The 19557-nt window shown below is 37.6% G+C and overlaps 2 protein-coding genes across 5 annotated transcripts in view; one reads left to right on the forward strand and one right to left on the reverse strand.

Moving 5' to 3' along the window:
• Window positions 1-19557, forward strand: part of LOC129762333 (uncharacterized) — a 56658-nt gene that overhangs the window by 7290 nt on the left and 29811 nt on the right. The window lies entirely within an intron of this gene.
• LOC129762331 (uncharacterized) lies at window positions 5675-12399 on the reverse strand. The gene is made up of 2 exons (XM_055760513.1): window positions 12228-12399; window positions 5675-7889 (listed from the first exon to the last, which is right to left on the reverse strand). Exon 2 carries the CDS (start codon window positions 7537-7539, stop codon window positions 5815-5817), a length of 1725 nt encoding a protein of 574 aa, XP_055616488.1. The 5' UTR covers window positions 7540-7889; window positions 12228-12399; the 3' UTR covers window positions 5675-5814.

Consider the following 19557-nt stretch of genomic DNA (forward strand, 5'->3'; position numbering starts at 1 on the left):
ATTTTCAAAATATATTCATGTGAAAGAGTTTAATTGAATGTTTTCTATCCATGTAACACTGTGACCAAATATGTTTCAATCAAGTGCTATTAACAGGTGGTTATCGAATTAGCATTAACCACTGGTGGGCTTCCAGTATCGAGGAAAATGTGGAAATATCTAATCGTTACTGAAAATAATCTGCCAGTTCCTTTGGGAATTTTCAAAATATATTCAATCAATCGCAATCAACAGGATAGCTTCTGAAGATTATTCTTCCCCATCAGTAGGATATTTCCGTATCCAATATTGGATGCATAAAACCTTGTGCCTCCAACGTAACGCTCTCGTTTTCGAAGTTCTCCAAATATTCATTCATTCAGAATGAATTCAGATTCAACTTCATACAAATGATCTCTAAATCAACGATAGTCCTACGTCACCCTTGCGGTTATACCATAGATATAACCCACTTCCTGTTTTGTAAATTCTTTTTCAATCGTTTTATTCTAGTTTACTTTATTTAGTTATGTAAACACTTTATGATCTCTTGAATTAAATTAGTAGATGAGTGTATTGTCATTCAAGCTTCAACGTATTTTAGAACGCAAATGAACTTGCAACCTTGCTTGGCAAGCTTGTTATACAGTAAAACATCAGGAGCACATTTTGGACGTGCATTTGATGGTGACTTCTTTTGTGTTAAATCGCGTGTATGTGTAAAATACAGATAAATTTAAAAAGTGCCTGAAGGATTTGACGCCCGATTATTATCATCTTGCGCACGCTCATCGTCTTGTTGAGTTTTGATGCCACAAACGGTTCCCCGGGAAGATCTCCAAGCAGCCGCTACACACACACATCCACGCGCGGAATTCTTTCCGTTTGGATGCCATTCAGCATCGAGAAAGATCCGGAAAATAATCTGCCAGTTCCTCTGGGAATTTAAAAATACATTCATGTGAAAGAGTTTATTTGAATGTTTTCTATCCATGTAACACTGTGACCAAATATGTTTCAATCAAGTGCTATTAACAGGTGGTTATCGAGTTAGCATAAACCTCTGGTGGGCTTCCAGTATCGAGAAAAATGTGGAAATATCTAATCGTTACTGAAAATAATCTGCCAGTTCCTCTGGGAATTTCAAAATACATTCATGTGAAAGAGTTTATTTGAATGTTTTCTATCCATGTAACACTGTGACCAAATATGTTTCAATCAAGTGGGCTTCCAATGAATTGGGCCGGTGGTTTCACTCGATTATCCCTAAGGTTAGCCTCAAACCGTGGTTCAAAAGTCTAGACTTGAGTCGGGACTTTATTCGCACCTTCTCCCGACTCATGTCCAATCACTGTTCGTTAGACGTGTTACTCTTTCGTTTCAATCTGGCCGGTAGCAATCTCTGCATTTGTGGCCGAGGTTACCACGACATCGAACACGTTGTTTGGGCGTGTGAGGTGTATCTTGTTGCCAGATCGAATTTAGAAAACTCCCTTCGGGCTAGAGGAAGGCAGCCCAATGTGCCGGTGAGAGATGTGTTGGCTCGGTTAGACCTTGATTACATGTCCCATATATATGTTTTCCTTAAAGCTATAGATCTTCGTGTGTGATTGTCCCTACATCCTTATACCCTCCTTTCCTTCCTTTGCGGGTAATTCGTCCCCTTGCTATAAATAGTAGAATAAGTTGAAATGTAAATACACTATAGATATACGAATAGATTTAAGAAATGAGTGTTCATCAACATTGTTACAATTTCCTTATATCCCATCCTTCTCCTAAAAATATGTCACCCTCCTAAACTCGAGTACACCGCGAGTAATCGGTTTTCCACCTTACTAACCATAGATCTAAGAAAATTGTTTATATATATAGTTTTAAAATTATATTTAAGAATTCGGCTCCTTTAAACTTAAGTAACTGAGCCTGTAAAAATAAACGAATTAATAAAAAAAAAAAAAGTAAGCTTCCAGTATCGAGGAAAATGTGGAAATATCTAATCGTTACTGAAAATAATCTGCCAGTTCCTCTGGGAATTTAAAAATACATTCATGTGAAAGAGTTTATTTTAATGTTTTCTATCCATGTAACACTGTGATCAAATACATTTGGTTTTGTGATTTTTCAATCAATCGCAATTAACAGGATAGCTTCTGAAGATTATTCTTCCCCATCAGTAGGATATTTCCGTATCCAATATTGTATGCGCCCGCAATCGATTATTGCTCAGTCGCCGAAAGTTCCGAGCTCAGAGAGTTCATTCCCCTCTAGTTTGCCTTCCAAATTGCCATCGTAAACCACGCCTTCTCTCGATTCAATCACGCACAAAAAGCATACTTAAGCGATATTCTGGTGGTGAGACGCATTCATTTCTTTGTGTGGACACCGACTGGACAACATCGTTGCTGGACGAGCTGGACGGCGAGGGATCGAGTGCCTTTCTCATACATAGTGTGTTCTCCTAGCACTTTCGACCAGCACGCGCTTGTGTTATTGTTTTTATTTTCATTTGCCTCGCACGGCCCGGCCGATGGCCGGTGCACACGCGGATTCTGTTGAGTGTATTGATATGGGTCTAGTAGATATGTGCAGCCGCTGCTGTGAGAAGATAGAAAATCCGAACACAGAAGCGATAGAGTGCTACGGCAAGTGCCATGAAACAATACACATTGTATGTTTGCCGAGCGCGGTGCGTGAAAATATCGATATATTGAAAAAAATAAAAATTCAGTTTTCGTATGTGATACATGTCTTCTGCTACATGAAAATGGCTTTGGGAATAATCATTTTGATGATTCCGTAAGTAAAATTTTAAATAATATCAATGAGCTGAAATGTTTAGTTGACTTGGCCAACAACTTTGAGCTCAAAGTTAAAGAAGTAGTAAGATCGGAAATTGGTAATTTATTGAAGAATAGTAATGATATTAACGCAGATGCAGAGGAAACACCTCAGCGATACAATCTGCGTTCAAACTCGAAAAAGCGCCGTCGTGACGAGTCAGCAAATGAGAATAAAAACACAACACCGTTGAGTTTTGCTGCGGTCTTGAAGGATGCAGGGAAAACAACTAATGAAGGAGTATCCAATAAAAGGCCTAGTACGGTGAACAAAACCTTGACCAGGGAGAAAATCCTAATCATAAAACCAAAAACAAAGCAAGAATCAGACTTTACAAGAAAAATTTTAAAAGAAAATGTCAATCCCAAGGGATTGAATATAAATGGTCTGCGAAACGGGAAAAACGGCTCTGTTGTTGTCTCTACTTCGGATAAAAACTCGATAGAGTTATTAAAGGTTAATTTAGAGAAAAAGTTGGGTCAGGACTATGAGGTTAAAATACCAGAAGCACTGAAACCGACGATCAAAGTAATTGGATTTAGTGAAGAATTAAATGAAAATGATTTAAAAATGACGTTGATGAAGCAAAACCCTTTGTTACAGAAAAATAAGCATTTTCAAGTTAGGAAAATGACGGCGCCAGTGGTTGTATGGTTAGCGTAACAGCCTCACAATCCGATCGGCCTGGGTTCAATCCCAGCTGGCGTCGTTGGGATTTTCTGAGGCGAAAAATCTCTGGTTACGTCTTCCTTCGGAGCGGAAGTAAAAGAAGTTGGCCCGGCTCATGAGTTGTTGAGTCTGATAGGTAGGAACAGGTGGAGTCGCCTCCCTGATGTCGGTGATTGGCACTAAAGTGGCGGAAATAGGCCGACGAAAAATAAGCGAAGATAAAAAAAAAAAAAAAGTTAGGAAAATATATTGTAACAATGCTGTGAGGTACAATAAATACAGTGCGATTATAGAAATCGATGGGGATACATATAATAAAATGATGGAAGCCAAATCAGTATTTTGTGGTTTCGAAAAATGTCGGGTAATCGATGGTTTGATGATTCTGAGAAGTTTTAAATGTTGCGAATACGGCCATAAGATTGTCGATTGCAAATCAGAAATTAGTATGTGCCCAAAATGCGGTAAAAATCATCAGTTCAAAGATTGTAACTCTGAAGAAATTCAATGCTCTAATTGTACCAAAATTAAAAAGGAACGAAGAATGGACATAGATACTAAACATTTTGCTTGGAGTACCAACTGCCCTATATTCCTTCGTAACTATGAAAGGAAAAAGGAACAGGTAGACTTTTCCATCTAGCCATCCAAAAAAGGAGTGTATCAAGGATATGATATACTTTATCTAAATGTGGCAGGATTACGCACACATTTCGATGAAATAGAAATATTGATATCCATCAAAAAACCGAAAATACTAATAATGGTTGGAACACATTTGACGGATTTAACCGATCTAAATGAATTTAATGTAACTGGGTATACAATGGTAAACTGTTTGTCGAGGTCTGTGCATACAGGAGGTGTATCTATGTTCATTTCGAACATTTTGAATTTTAAAGAAATATACAATAATACATACAGGGACAATTGGTTTCTAGCTGTAAAAGTCAGAGTTTCTAAAATATCTGGAATCTACGCTGGAATATATCATTCGCCTAGTAGTAGCGATAAAGACTTTCTAGAATTTCTGGAAGATGTGTGGTTACAACACATGCAAAATCCTGAACAAAAAATAATCATCATTACTGGTGACTTTAATATTGACTGGGTCGAACATAGAAAGTTTCATGAATTAAAGGCAATCACCCAAGCTGCTGGATTCAAACAACGAATAAATGATTACACCAGGATAACAAGAACAACTTCGACGACTATTGATTTAGTTTTTACTAATTTTGACGACGGTGTTATCGAGATTCTTCATGACAGCAAAATTTCCGATCATGAAACAATCGGTATGTTATCTAGCTTATCTGATGACTTTTTCAACTTTACCGAAACGAAGAAAAAGTTATATAAGAGTTGGAATAACTATTCGAAACGCAAGTTGGAATCTGTTTTGCAGTGTAAAATAACGCCGATTGGAGAGCTATTTTCTCTTCATGATGCTGCAAAAAATCTTGAAGAAGCACTTTGCTCTTCAATGAAACATATATTGGCGGCTAGGGAATTGGAGATTTCAGCACTAAGACAGGGCACAAACAAGGCCTGGTACAATTCTACATTGGCTTCCTTCAAGAGAAGACGAGATCATTATTTATTAATAGCGAAACGTACAAACAGTATTAGAAATTGGATCACGTATAGGGTATGGAGAAACATGTATGTACGTGAACTTAAAAGTTCCAAAAATAAATTAATTCAAAATGAAATCAGCGCAATTCAGCATGATCCTGTGGAAAAAAATAAAAACTTTATGTAATCCAAGCGGAAATAGAGATATCGACATTGAATTCGACGGTAATAAGGAAAATGACTTCATAACTGCAGAAAAGCTAAACAAATTTTTCACGTCAAGTGTGGAGGAAATCCACAATGGTATTGTATCTTCTACAAATCGACTTAATTTTGCTTTTCCTAGTCTGTCTTCAGAATTGAGATGCTTCAGAACCATCAGCATGGAAACACTGAGGAAGGTAGTAATGGATTTAAGAAACTGTTCAGGTGTTGATGATATTAATAAAACAGTATTAGTAGATGCATTTGATTTAATCAAAGAGAATCTACTGTATAACTTAACTTCCCATGTGAGGAAGTGGAGTTTTTAAAAAGACTAACTAAACTAAGCTAAAGCTAGAAAGGAAAACGCGACTGTTCTCGTCGGCTTACTAATTTAATCTGAATCTTTATTCAATTTCTTTTTGGTACAATACGAGTTGGAAATCATTATTACTTGGAGAGATGTTGAATCGGCATAATTTGATGCCTCCGCGGTTGGTCTCTGCTGCGATCCGGTTCCGTTGTTTACAGTCACAGCACGTCTTATGCCGTGGGTATGGTTGCTGGTTTGATTATATGGGCCTGGCGATAACTTGTGGACCTGGCGATAACTTCTCCCTTTGGTAAGAATGAGACGTCCCGGCTCACTAAGGATGATTTAGCTTCTTCGGATGCTGTTATGGGATTTTCTGCTGGTTTTGGTAAACGATCTAAGAAAGATTCGTGTGGTTGAGGTTTTCCAAGAATTCTGATATTGATGCTTTTGGATTTTATTAAGTACAGCACGATCATTATTATAACTCCCAGGATACTGACAATAGATAAACTCATTGATGAGTAATGGTGAATTTTATAGCTTTCCACCAATGAATCCAGATGATTTCTGTTGATAATGTGTAGATCTTCAATAGCGGTCTGGTTTTGGGTAATTTGTACTTCGATTTTCAAACCATCGAAAGGGAGTATTATTGGAATTTCGTTTCTGATTATTTCTGTGTTTGTAAATGTTGTTTTGTTCACCAAAAATAATCCAGATAAATTTCTATCAGTAATTCCGCAGTTTGTTTTGATTTCCAGAGGAATCATAGATTTTAAAACGACATGGTGATCAGTTAGAAGCTTGATTTCATTTTTCCGTTCATATTTTTCAAACGTACAATTTCCAGTAAATCCTCGTAATATTTTTGAGAAGCATTTATCATCGCTGTAGTTTAGGAGCATGTCTTCGTTACAAATGTTGTTCTGCTCGATCTGCTGACATTCTCTCGTGATGAAGTAAGTTCCTATCTCGCTCGTCATTGCTTTGTTTGCTGGTATGTTCAATATCTTGTTTCGAACTGGTAAGGTTTCTAGTATCAAATTACTATATGTTACATTTTGAAGAGAAGGTATCTTGACTACAAATATCAGTTCAGATGAATTAAAAAATGCAGATATTTCAAGGAAGTCGTAAGCTTGCTCTATATTTTTGATTTCTATGCCTTTTTCTTCTAATCTTTCTATTGAAAACAAAAGTTCTTCTGGGTGGAGGATATGTTTCGAGATAATGTTAAATTTTGCTAAATGAATCGACTCTGCTATGTCCTTGAAATGTGAGATTAAGTTATCTAGTAACATGTTGATTTTCATTACATCTTTGATTATTTGTATTTGTTTTGCTGTGTTATCCATACGAGCCTGATTGAAATTTTTGACAATGATTTCTTGCTGTTTATTAATTTGTTTTATAATTGTATCTATTCTGTTATTCAATTGATAATTTATCTTGGCTTGTTTGTTATTTTCATTGATAAGTTGATTGCCTTTAATTCTTAGCTCCTCCAAATCTTTAATAATTTCATTGTAATCTTCGTTATCCAAGTTTCCGGTGATAAATTTTATTCCGCTTCCCACAAAATTCAATAATCCTCTTTTGGGTCGTGGTTTATTCTGAAGGCTATGATAAAGATAGTTAAGATTATTAAATTTTGAAAGGATAATTTCGTTCAATTCCGATGTATTGCAAATATTCTTTATTCCGTCGATCATATTTTTTATCGTTATCAAAGTGGGGTGATAAATTTCGAAATCTATGATGTGGTAAATTTTGTGTTCCCCATCTTTGATGTAGTTTTTACCTGATGCTATTGCTAGCAGACCTGGATTGTGACTAAGTTCCATTATTTGTATGGTAGGTTGCCTGCCCATAGTTCCAGATACTAAAACGAGAAATAAGAGAGTTCGGACGGCGGTCCATATCCTAAAATAGAAAAATAGATTAGAGTTCATTTTATTACTTCCTTATTCTACGCATTTTTGCTTTATGTAGTTTCCTATTTTTATCGTCTTCATACGTTTGGTTCCTGTCTTCGACAACTTTAACAGGTTGAAACCATTCTTTAGTTTTTGCTTTAATACCCTGCCGTCTATTAAAAACTGTTTGATCGGCTTCAAGTAATGGTGGGTCTTCTCTAGAGGCATTTTGTTGTTGATGTTGTTTCTGCTGTGTATCAGTAGCTCTAGCCTCTGCTTCTTTATAAATTTTGTCACGGTATTCCAAAAGCTGGGCTCTATCTAAAGGTCGTTCTTCTTCGCTTTTTATTCCGTAGAATATTTCGCGAGGTCTCATATTGGTAGAGCTGTGAATTATATTATTGTACAAGCTACACGATATTTGAAACATTTCCTTATTGGTGACATTCTCATATTTGTCTTTATTGCATCTGAAAATTTCTTCTATTGTTGAATGGAATCGTTCTACCGTTCCATTTTGTTCACTGTAGTTGGTTGGTGTAAAATACTGTTGAATATGAAGTTTGTCTAGCATGTCCCGCATTTCAATGGATTTGAATGCTGGTTCATTATCAGATATTATCATTTTAGGTGTTCCGTATAATGAAATAAATTTGACAATAGCTTTTCTAATGTCGACTGTGGTTCTTGATTTAATAGGAAGTAGAAATCCAAATTTAGACAGTTTGTCTATAATTGATAAAAATAAATTAGGTTGGGATATTAACACATCAATGTGGATAATATCCAATGGTTGCTTTGGGATAGGGGTTTCGCCTAGAAGAATCTTATACGGTTTTCTCTCATACTTCATTCGATTGCAGGTATTACATAATATGATAAACTTCCTTATCTTAATTTTCATTTTTGGAAAATAGAATCTTCTTCTCATTACTGCCAGATTTTCTTGAATTCCACGATGTGCAATTTCGTGAGTTTCTTCAATTAAAGTATCTTGCTCCTCATCGGATCTCACGTCTATTAGTAAGCGTTGTGATATTCTAACCTTGAAAGTACGACATCTACTGAAATAATTTTTATAAACTATTTGAATTTGGTTTATGAGATTTTCTGGACATATTATGCAATTTGTGCGTCGAGGGTCCATATATTCTTTAAACATTTTAATTAGAAACGGTACGCCAAATATTACTTTGGTAATAGTCCGCCTGTAAACTCAGGGAAACACTTCTTCGAAAGTAGTACTTTCTTCACCAATTGATTATGGAAATAATTTATGGGAGCCTCTGTGCATTGTATGAATTCTGAATCATCAGTATTCGCTGAATGCACGGTGATATCGTCGGAAGATGAATCAGTTTCATTAATGTTAAGTTCGTGGAATTTGAACAATTTTTCAACCTGGGCCATTGGGCTAGGGATCGAATTCTCCACGGAGAAAACAGAGATGGTGGTTTTTTCTAGGAAGCATAAACCAGCAAAACCAAAGCTTCAACTTTTGGGTAAACCGATCACTCATGCTATGTCATTCAAGTATCTTGGGGTCTGGTTCGACTCTAAATGTACTTGGGGGGCCCATATTAGGTATCTGAGTAAAAAATGTCAACAAAGAATAAACTTTCTCCGTACAATTACCGGCACCTGGTGGGGAGCCCATCCCGAAGATCTTATAATGTTGTATCGAACAACTATTCTCTCAGTGATGGAGTATGGCAGTTTCTGTTTTCAATCAGCTGCCAAAACACACCTCATTAAACTCGAGCGAATTCAGTATCTTTGTCTCCGTATCGCGTTGGGATGTATGCCCTCAACGCATACCATGAGTCTCGAGGTTTTGGCAGGCCTACTCCCACTAAAAGATCGCTTCAATTTATTATCTCTTCGGTTCCTCATCCGGTGTAAGGTTATGAACCCATTGGTGATCGGAAATTTTGAGCAGCTGATCGAGCTAAATTTTCATTCTGGATTCATGAGCTCATATCATGAATTCGTCTCCATGCAGGTTGATCCTTCTTCGTATATTCCCAACCGTGTTTGTTTTCCTGACTACATCAATTCCTCTGTGCATTTTGATCTGTCCATGAAGCAGGATATCCATGGAACATCAGATTATCTTCGATCGAGGATCGTTCCAACGATCTTCGATGCAAAGTATGGGGATATCAATTGTGATAATATGTACTTCACTGATGGGTCCTCTATGAATGAGTCCACAGGATTTGGAGTGTTCAACGAATTTTTTAGCACCTCACACAGTCTTCAGAATCCTTGCTCAGTGTATATTGCTGAATTGGCAGCGATACACTGGGCGCTGGACAGCGTCGCCTCACGACCTGTTGAACACTATTACATTGTAACGGATAGTCTTAGCTCTGTCGAAGCTATCCGTTCAGTGAGGCCGGAAAAGCACTCGCCGTACTTCCTTGAGAGAATACGAGAAATTTTGAGTGCTTTATCCAGACGCTGTTATGTCATTACCTTTGTCTGGGTCCCTTCACATTGCTCAATTCTGGGTAATGAGAGGGCTGACTCATTAGCAAAGGTAGGTGCAATTGAAGGCGATATTTATCAGCGTCAAATCGCCTTCAATGAATTTTATTCTTTAGTCCGCAAAAATACCATAGTTAACTGGCAACGCAAATGGAACGAAGATGAATTGGGCCGGTGGCTCCACTCGATTATCCCTAAGGTTAGCCTCAAACCATGGTTCAAAAGTCTGGACTTGAGCCGGGACTTTATTCGCACCTTCTCCCGACTCATGTCCAATCACTGTTCGTTAGATGCGCTACTCTTTCGTATTAATCTTGCCGACAACAATCTTTGTGTTTGTGGCCAAGGTTACCACGACATCGAGCACGTTGTTTGGTCGTGCGAGCTGTATCTTGTCGCCAGATCGAGTTTAGTAGTCACCCTTCGGGCCCGAGGAAGGCAGCCCAATGTGCCGGTGAGAGACGTGTTGGCTCGGTTAGACCTTGATTACATGTCCCAAATATATGTATTCCTTAAAGCTATCGATCTTCGTGTGTGATTGTCCTTATACCCTTAGTTTTTCCTTTTCCTTTTCCTTTGTGAGAGATCGGATCCCTTCTTAAGAATAAGATGAAATGTAAATACATATTAGATATAAGATAGGTTTAAGAATTGAGTGTGATGAGTGTGATTGAGAGTGTGATTGAGAGTGTGAGTGTGATCAATGTCAACATATCCTCATATCCCCTCCTTTTCCTGAAGAAAATATGTCACCCTTCTAAACTCGAGTTGACCGCGAGTAATCGGTTTCCTATATTATTAACATTAGAATTAAGGAAAAATGTATATATACTAGTAACAATACAGTAAGGAGTTCGGCTCCTTTAAACCTATGTAACTGAGCCTGTAAAAATAAACGATTTAAATAAAAAAAAAAAAAAAAAGTTCGTGGAAAACTCTGGACAATCCATCGGCTACCACATTCTGTTTGCCAGGTTTGTATTGGATGTCAAAATCAAATTCTGATAAACTTAACCGCCAATGAATGAGCCTTTGATTTGGTTCTTTGAGGTTTAGGCTGTAGGTGAGCGGTTTGTGATCAGTATAAAGTGTAAATCTGTTGCCATAAAGGTATGGTCTGAAATGTTTGCAACCCTAAACTATTGCTAATAGCTCCTTTTCTATGGTGGAGTAGTTCTCCTCGGATTTATTAAGGGTACGAGAGGCATAGGCAATTGGCCTATCTTTACCTATTGGCCCTTGCGAAAGTACGGCACCTATTGCGTGATTAGACGCGTCAGTGGTCAAAATAAAAGGTTTTGTGAAGTCTGGGTACTGAAGGATGTCACTACTGGTCAAAATGTTTTTGCATTTGTCAAATGCCTTTACGAAGTCTTCATTGTGAACTATTTTTTCACCTTTTCTCAAAGAGTTAGTCAAAGGTTTTGCAATTTTTGCAAAGTCCTTTATAAATTTTCTATAATAACCGAGTATTCCTAGAAATCCTCGAAATTTCGTCCCGCTTATCGCTATAATGTGTAATCAATGTGTTTTTAATATCGTCCCAATCTGTCGAGGTGCCGTAAATTTCCAGAACGGTATCGGCATCTCCTATTATTTTGCTACGGATGGCTTGCATCCAGACTTCAAATATAGGGGAATTTCTAGCTTCGGCCAGAAGTGGAATTAAATTGTCGATGCATTTGATGAAACTGTGCAGTTTCACTGGGTTTCCATCGAAACAAGCGATGTCCCTTATGATTTGTGGTGTTTGCAAAGATTTTATGATTGTTTCTGTTCTGGCAAAATTGTTGGCAACATCGTTTTGAACGTTCACAGGTTCAGGTTGATGTTGAATAATTTGTGCTGCTTGCGGAGCAACAATTTGTGGGGCGGCATGTTGAGCAGCGCGTACTGCTTCAACGGCGCCTTGTATCTCAAGCTGAAGCTGTTGAATTTGATCATCTCGGTCCATGATGGCTTGTTGCAATTCTGCAATATGCGCATCCATTTTTACTTTAATTAGTTCCGCACTTGATAAAAGTAAATAATCAAATCACTATTTTACGGTGTACTTATTGTTCTTTTGAAAGTATTTTATTTCACTTATATCTCTTATTTATTTAATAGAATAAACTCTTTAATTATTTTGGCACTTGATAGATAGTTAAATCGTAATTGAGTGATTGGTATGTATTGTTTTATTTCACTTTTATTTTTCTTATTTATTTAGTAGAATAAAATAAAATTCTTACCTTAGAAAAAGAAATGGTCCCATATCCTTTGGGTTCTTTTTATGTAGAAGCAGGTCGTTAGCTCCGTGATGTGTCAGCTGCTGCGTTTTGTATCTGATATGCACTCAGGGAACACTTTCACTAAACACTCAACACGGGGCGCTAACTAATCCTACCGACTGCGCCACTTAACTTCCCATGTGAGGAAGTGGAGTTTTTAAAAAGACTAACTAAACTAAGCTAAAGCTAGAAAGGAAAACGCGACTGTTCTCGTCGGCTTACTAATTTAATCTGAATCTTTATTCAATTTCTTTTTGGTACAATACGAGTTGGAAATCATTATTACTTGGAGAGATGTTGAATCGGCATAATTTGATGCCTCCGCGGTTGGTCTCTGCTGCGATCCGGTTCCGTTGTTTACAGTCACAGCACGTCTTATGCCGTGGGTATGGTTGCTGGTTTGATTATATGGGCCTGGCGATAACTTATATAGTAAATGAGTCAATGCTTCGTGGCGAATGCCCACATAGTTGGAAGAAATATGTTGTCATACCGATTCCAAAAAATCCAAAATCATCCAAACCAGAAGACCGTAGGCCAGTTAATATGTTACCACTGTACGAAAAGATTCTAGAGTTTGTTGTCAAAGATCAATTATTGGAACATATAACGGAAAATGGGATACTGGTAGATGAACAGTCAGGGTTTAGAAAAAATCACTCTTGTGAAACGGCTCTCAATTTGTTGCTCTTGAAGTGGAAACAGGCTATAGAGGCGAAGAAAGTAGTATTGGGTGTTTTTATTGATTTGAAACGGGCTTTTGAAACTATAGATCGACATAAGTTACTAAACTTGCTTTCCAATTATAATGTAACTGGACCTGTATTGAACTGGTTTGGAAGTTACCTGGAAGGGCGAACACAAATCACTATTTATAGGGACAGTAAATCATCGGCGGTACCAGTGAATCTGGGTGTGCCTCAAGGAAGTGTTCTGGGCCGCTGCTTTTCTTGCTTTATATCAATGATATCAAACAGGTGTTAAATGGCAGTGACGTAAACTTATTTGCTGACGACACTGTTATTTTCGTTGTAGCTGATACATTGCAAGATTGCTACATAAAGATGAACCATGAACTGCTAAACTTAGACGAATGGTTGAAATGGAAGAAACTCAACTTAAACATAAACAAAACGAAGTATATGGTAGTATCTACACGAAATCTTGACAATGAAGGTCTTAATATAACTATTGATGGGCAAACGGTGGAAAGAGCATCATCGATCAAATATCTTGGCGTTATTCTTGACGAAATGCTGCACTTCGACGAACATATAAACTATACTATAAAGAAGGCAGCTCAAAAATATGGAGTGCTCTGTAGAATTAATCGATTCTTGACCTTTGAAAGTAAAATCACTATCTATAAGGCACTAATTGCTCCACATTTTGATTATTGTGCATCTGTGCTATTTCTTGCAAATAAGAGGCAAATGCAATGAATGCAAATTGTGTAAAACAAGGCGATGCGCCTTATATTGAGATGTGATCGACTAACTCCACGAAGATTTATGCTCGAATGCCTGCAATGGATGTCAGTGAGTCAGCGTATTAAGTACTGCACGCTTACGTTCATATATAAGATGACTAACGGTATGACACCGAATTATCTACAAAACACGATAACGTATGGGAGAGATATGCACCGATATAACACAAGACAAGCAAGTGACCTCAGAACCATGAACTTTCGAATGTCTTGTACCCAAAATTCGCATTTTTACAGAGGATATCGACTTTACAATACATTACCAAATGAAGCAAAGACAGCAACAAATCTTCGAAGGTTCCGTAGTATTTGTAAAGAGTTTTTGAAGCATGATTTGGATTTGTAACCCAGTATAGAATCAATGTTAATCAATGTTAGCATGTAAAATAACGAAGTTATAACAGATATTTGTGTTTCTTAACTTATGACTATGATGATGATGGTATGTTAATTGTTTGCGGAACTTAAGTCGTATTTTTTTTTCTTTAGTCGTACATACAAATTTAATTTTAAACAATAGTTTGAGCCCGCCCGCGTTTACACACATAGAGAAGCATGAGATTGAACATGAACAAATTTTTCTCGAATCAGATAAAAACGTTCCAACGGGTTTAATGTGGAAACCGGATTGAAGCTAGGGATAGCTCAACTGGAATACTCGTAGATTCATCTTTTCAACAGATAACGAGATTTTTCTGTGTTGTGGCGGATCTCATTGCAGATTTCAGGTGGATACGTTCAAACTCCATGTTGAATGTAGGACCTGAAATATCGGCTGGAATTAGGCTTAGGTTTGCTCAGCTGTCTGGTCTCGAAAACGATTAACAGACCGTTTTCGGGTATCCAGTGAAGCAGGAATTCCTTTGTAAATTCAAGGCTAATACTGACATAGGTATTGGGTTGAATTCCTGATCGGTCAAGGATTTTTGACGTGGGACTACGTCTAACCGGAGTATATGGGGGGTAAAATGAAAACCTAAACACAGAACATGCAGGAAAAAATGAAAGATTCCGAATGCTTATAACGCGAACATTTCTTACTGGATCGAAAAGATGTTTGCATCAATTGATAGGGAATATTTCTATGCTTCTATCGCAATTAATAAAGTGTTATTTTTCATTAGATAAACAATTGAACAGCTGTAAAATGTTAAGCGTTATCTAAACGCACTAACTGTATCATTTTGATTGGCCCGATCTACGGTTTCCCTAACACAGACATCAAAACCAAGCAGCCTTGAGCAAATCGGCATAGTAAATACATGAAAGTATGGGGACTTTTGTTCTCACTGAAATGTGTTCCCTAACACAGACTTCAAAACCAAGCAACGTTGGAGAGATCGGCATTGCAAATACATGAAAGTCAGGGGTACTTTTGTTTCGACTGAAATGTGTTTCCCTAACACAGACTTTAGAACCAAGGTGTCTGAGGAAATTGGCATTGCAAATTCGTGCAAGTCGGGGCATTTTTGTTCCGACTAAAATGTGTTTGCCTCTAACACAGACTTCAGAACCAAGTTGTCTGGGGAAATCGGCTCAGCAAATAAATGCAAACTGCGAGTACTTTTGTACTCGCTTGCCTTTGTGCAACTACCTGAAGTTCATCAAATCAAGCAAATTCGCGGTTCGAGAAAAACGTACACTTGAGCAAACTTCAGAAGGAAACGTAAAATAAAATAATCGTTTGATAGTTCTTCCGTTCACATATATTTTACCAAATGTAAAAGGACTGTCATTAAATTTACTTGTAACGAAGAACATAATCTATCACAATGCATGCATTGACCTTATATGGAATTATACAATATTTTTACTCACAAAGCAGATATATTGAATTCAATTGAATTCGGGAATTGTTTCATTCTATCGAAAATTTAATCAATACAAACGAATGATTGCTACGCTAAGGTAGTCCCACGTCAACCTTGCGGTTATATCATAGATATAACCCACCCATTTTTTTTTCGGGTTGGAAACTTTCTTGACATGCCTTGGGATAAGTAATGGGCCTGAAGTATCGGCTAGAATTAGGCTTGGGTTTGCTCAGCTGCTTGAACTCGGAAACGATAGCATCGTGGCCGGGGATCTCATAAAGGGGGAATTCCCTTGTAAATTCGTGGCTAATACTGACATAGGTATTGGGTTCAATTCCCGATCGGTCTAGGGTCTTCTCGGGTTGGAGATTCTCTCGACATGCCATGGAATAAATGTGTCAAAATGATGATTTAAGTAGTTCTTTCGATTAGGAATCTATGCCTGTGATATAACCAGTTCGTCTCTTTCTTGTTTTTTTTATTCAATATTTTAACTGGTTAGTTGTATAGTACAATAAATTTTAATATAAATATAATTATCAACAAGAGCTCGTTCAGCTCAAACTTTTGTAAGGGGACCATCATCATGATTTCATATAATGAATTATGTATTGTCTTTTGTGTGTGAGTGTGTCCTTTTTTATTACTCATTTTATCTTAAGACTGATGATGATGGTATTAATTGTTTTGTTTTGTTTTTTTTTTTATTTAAATTCAATTTTTCAATTCAATTTAAAAAAATAAAATAATTGTGAAGTCTGCAATAGTTTGAGCCCGCGCGCGTTGTCAAACATAGAAATACTTGAGATCGAGCATAAGCAAAAGTAGTTTATCGCGAATAAAATAAAAGCATTCCAAGGGGTTGTATGTGGAAATCGGAATGAAGCTAGGGATAGCTCAAACGGAATACTCGTAAATTCATCTTTTCAACAGATAATTATCCACCCTTCTAATCTCGAGTCCACCGCGAGTAATCGGTTTCCCACATTACTAACCATAGATTTAAGAAAATTGTTCATATATATATAGTTTTAAAAATATATTTAAGATTTCCGCTCCTTTAAGCTTATGTAACTGAGCCTGTAAAAATAAACGAATTTATAAAAAAAAAAAACAGATAATTATAACGAGATTTTTCTGTGTTGTGGCGGATCTCATTGCAGACTTCAGGTTGATACGTTTATACTCCATGTTGAATGTAGGACCTGAAGTATCGGCTGGAATTAGGCTTAGGTTTGCTCAGCTGTCTGGTCTCGAAAACGATTAACAGACCGTTTTCGGGTATCCAGTGAAGCAGGAATTCCTTTGTAAATTCAAGGCTAATACTGACATAGGTATTGGGTTCAATTCCTGATCGGTCAAGGATTTTTTCGGGTTGGAAACTTTCTTGACATGCCTTGGGATAAGTAATGGGCCTGGAGTATCGGCTAGAATTAGGCTTGGGTTTGCTCAGCTGCTTGAACTCGGAAACGATAGCATCGTGGCCGGGGATCTCATAAAGCGAGAATTCCCTTGTAAATTCGTGGCTAATACTGACATAGGTATTGGGTTCAATTCCCGATCGGTCTAGGGTCTTCCCGGGTTGGAAATTCTCTCGACATGCCATGGAATAAATACGATCAGATAATGGCTTATATTGTTCTTTCGATTAGTAATCTATGTCTGCGAGATAACCAGTCCGTTTTCCTTTCAATTTCAATTTGCATACTGGTTAGTTAATGAAAAATATAAATACCGTAATATAATAATTATCAATAAGATAACTCGTCCCGCTCAAACCTTTGTAGGGGAATGAGGTGGGACCATCATCATCTCTATTCTCAAGGCAAGAGGGTGGAGGTGGTAGCGCTGGAGTAGATTAGAGTTTTCAAAGGGCCTTTGAGACGCTAGAGACGAATGAACTGCAAAAGTTTAAAGTCTCTATAATACAATACCTTACCTTACCTGAGACGCATTCATTTTTCGTGAGGACATCGACAAGACAACATCGTTGCTGAGGATGCTGGACGGCGAAGGATCGAGATCTGCCCTGAAACGCAAGCAGTTTGTTTGAAACTGTGAGGGAGCACAGAGAAGCCGATCCTTCAGGAGAAGAGAGGGTGACCATCGAAGTAGCCGCTACACACACACATACACGCACGGCATTCTTTCCGTTTGGATGCCATTCAGCATCGAGAAAGATCCGGAAAATAATCTGCCAGCTCCTCTGGGAATTTAAAATTACATTCATGTGAAACAGTTTATTTTGATGTTTTCTATCCATGTAACACTGTGACCAAATATGTTTCAATCAAGTGCTATTAACAGATGTTTATCGAGTTAGCATTAACCACTGGTGGGCTTCCAGTATCGAGGAAAATGTGCAAATATCTAATCGTTACTGAAAATAATCTGCCAGTTCCTCTGGGAATTCAAAATTACATTCATGTGAAAGAGTTTATTTGAATGTTTTCTATCCATGTAACACTGTGACCAAATATTTTTCAATCAAGTGCTATTAACAGGTGGTTATCGAATTAGCATTAACCACTGGTGGGCTTCCAGTATCGAGGAAAATGTGGAAATATCTAATCGTTACTGAAAATAATCTGCCAGTTCCTCTGGGAATTTAAAAATACATTCATGTGAAAGAGTTCATTTGAATGTTTTCTATCCATGTAACACTGTGACCAAATACATTTGGTTTTGTGATTTTTCAATCAATCGTAATTAACAGGATAGCTTCTGAAGATTATTCTTCCCCATCAGTAGGATATTTTCGTTTCCAATATTGGATGCATAAAACCTTGTATCTCCAACGTAACGCTCTCGTTTTCGAAGTCCCCCAAATATTAATTTATTCATTCATTCAGAATGGATTCAGATTCAACTTCAAACAAAGGATCACTGAATCAACGATAGTCCTACGTCACCAGCACCTTTGAAAACCCCCGTACACCAAATTTCAAGGCATTTCCATTCATTTTTCTATTTAATGCCACCTAGAACTTCTGAGCAACTACTGTGTGCCGGTCCTGGAGGCCCTTGTTGCTCATCCGCCTCTCTCGGAGACACCATTTCTTGTTAAACAGCTCAAACCAAATCCTTTCCTGAATCGTTGTAGCACTAGTTTTGTCACCTGTCATTAAAAAGACAAACACGGTATAATATTATCCAGCATACTGAGCATACTACCCCTGGCCCGACTGGCTCAGTACTTTTTATTTCATCTTATGATTACAATTACAATTTCTTATTTACTAACTTAATTTTTCGGGTCGCGCTAGAATTGTACGCACACGTTTCCGTGGTGCTGACTCTGCGCGAACCCCTGTTGTACAATCAAAACCGCTATGTTGAACTTGCCCCCTGGAAATTTGGCGAATAAACAAAACTAAAGTGGGACCGGTTCGACATAAGCGGGACTGAGAAATTAAATAAGGGCGTTACATCTCCCCCTACTCAATGAGTTTTAGGGGAAACTTGCAGAGTTTTCCCTAAAACTGGGTCGTGCGGGTTAATACTCCTATATCCTATATTTGTTTATTCACAACAAACAAACAAAATATTGGCTTACTGTTTACATCACTATTTTTTTTCTTTTAATTAAAACATTTGTTAAAACAGGAATATAGGAATTTATGGTTCTTTATATCAATTCATACAGTCGTTCCTCTTGTTCCTCAGCTGCTCCCGTCTTCCGTTGTGACTCATCAATTGGTTGGTCTCTGATACTAGTAGTGGGTTGCTGCTTGTCTTCTTCCGCGTTGCGCAGTCTCATCCTTCCTTCTCCACCAGATACGTGTATTTGCGGTCCTTCCCTGAACATTCCAACGGCCCAATAGTTCAACCGACTCATAAAGTTTTATTTGATTTTATTTTTCGGTTGTAGTGTTTGCGTTCATTTTATTCCATGTCACCATTTTTGCCCCATTGGGTTGCATCCTTTCCTTCTCCAGCTTTTTCTTCAATCATACTGAAGTTTAGGTATATCGGCAGCAATCTTAAC

This window comes from Toxorhynchites rutilus, chromosome 1, assembly GCF_029784135.1.
Source record: "Toxorhynchites rutilus septentrionalis strain SRP chromosome 1, ASM2978413v1, whole genome shotgun sequence".
Classification (NCBI taxonomy): Eukaryota; Metazoa; Arthropoda; class Insecta; order Diptera; family Culicidae; genus Toxorhynchites; species Toxorhynchites rutilus.

Excerpts from the sequence above, each read along its gene's own strand:
- LOC129762331 (XM_055760513.1), bottom strand. The coding sequence starts at position 7,539 with ATGAACTCTAATCTATTTTTCTATTTTAGGATATGGACCGCCGTCCGA.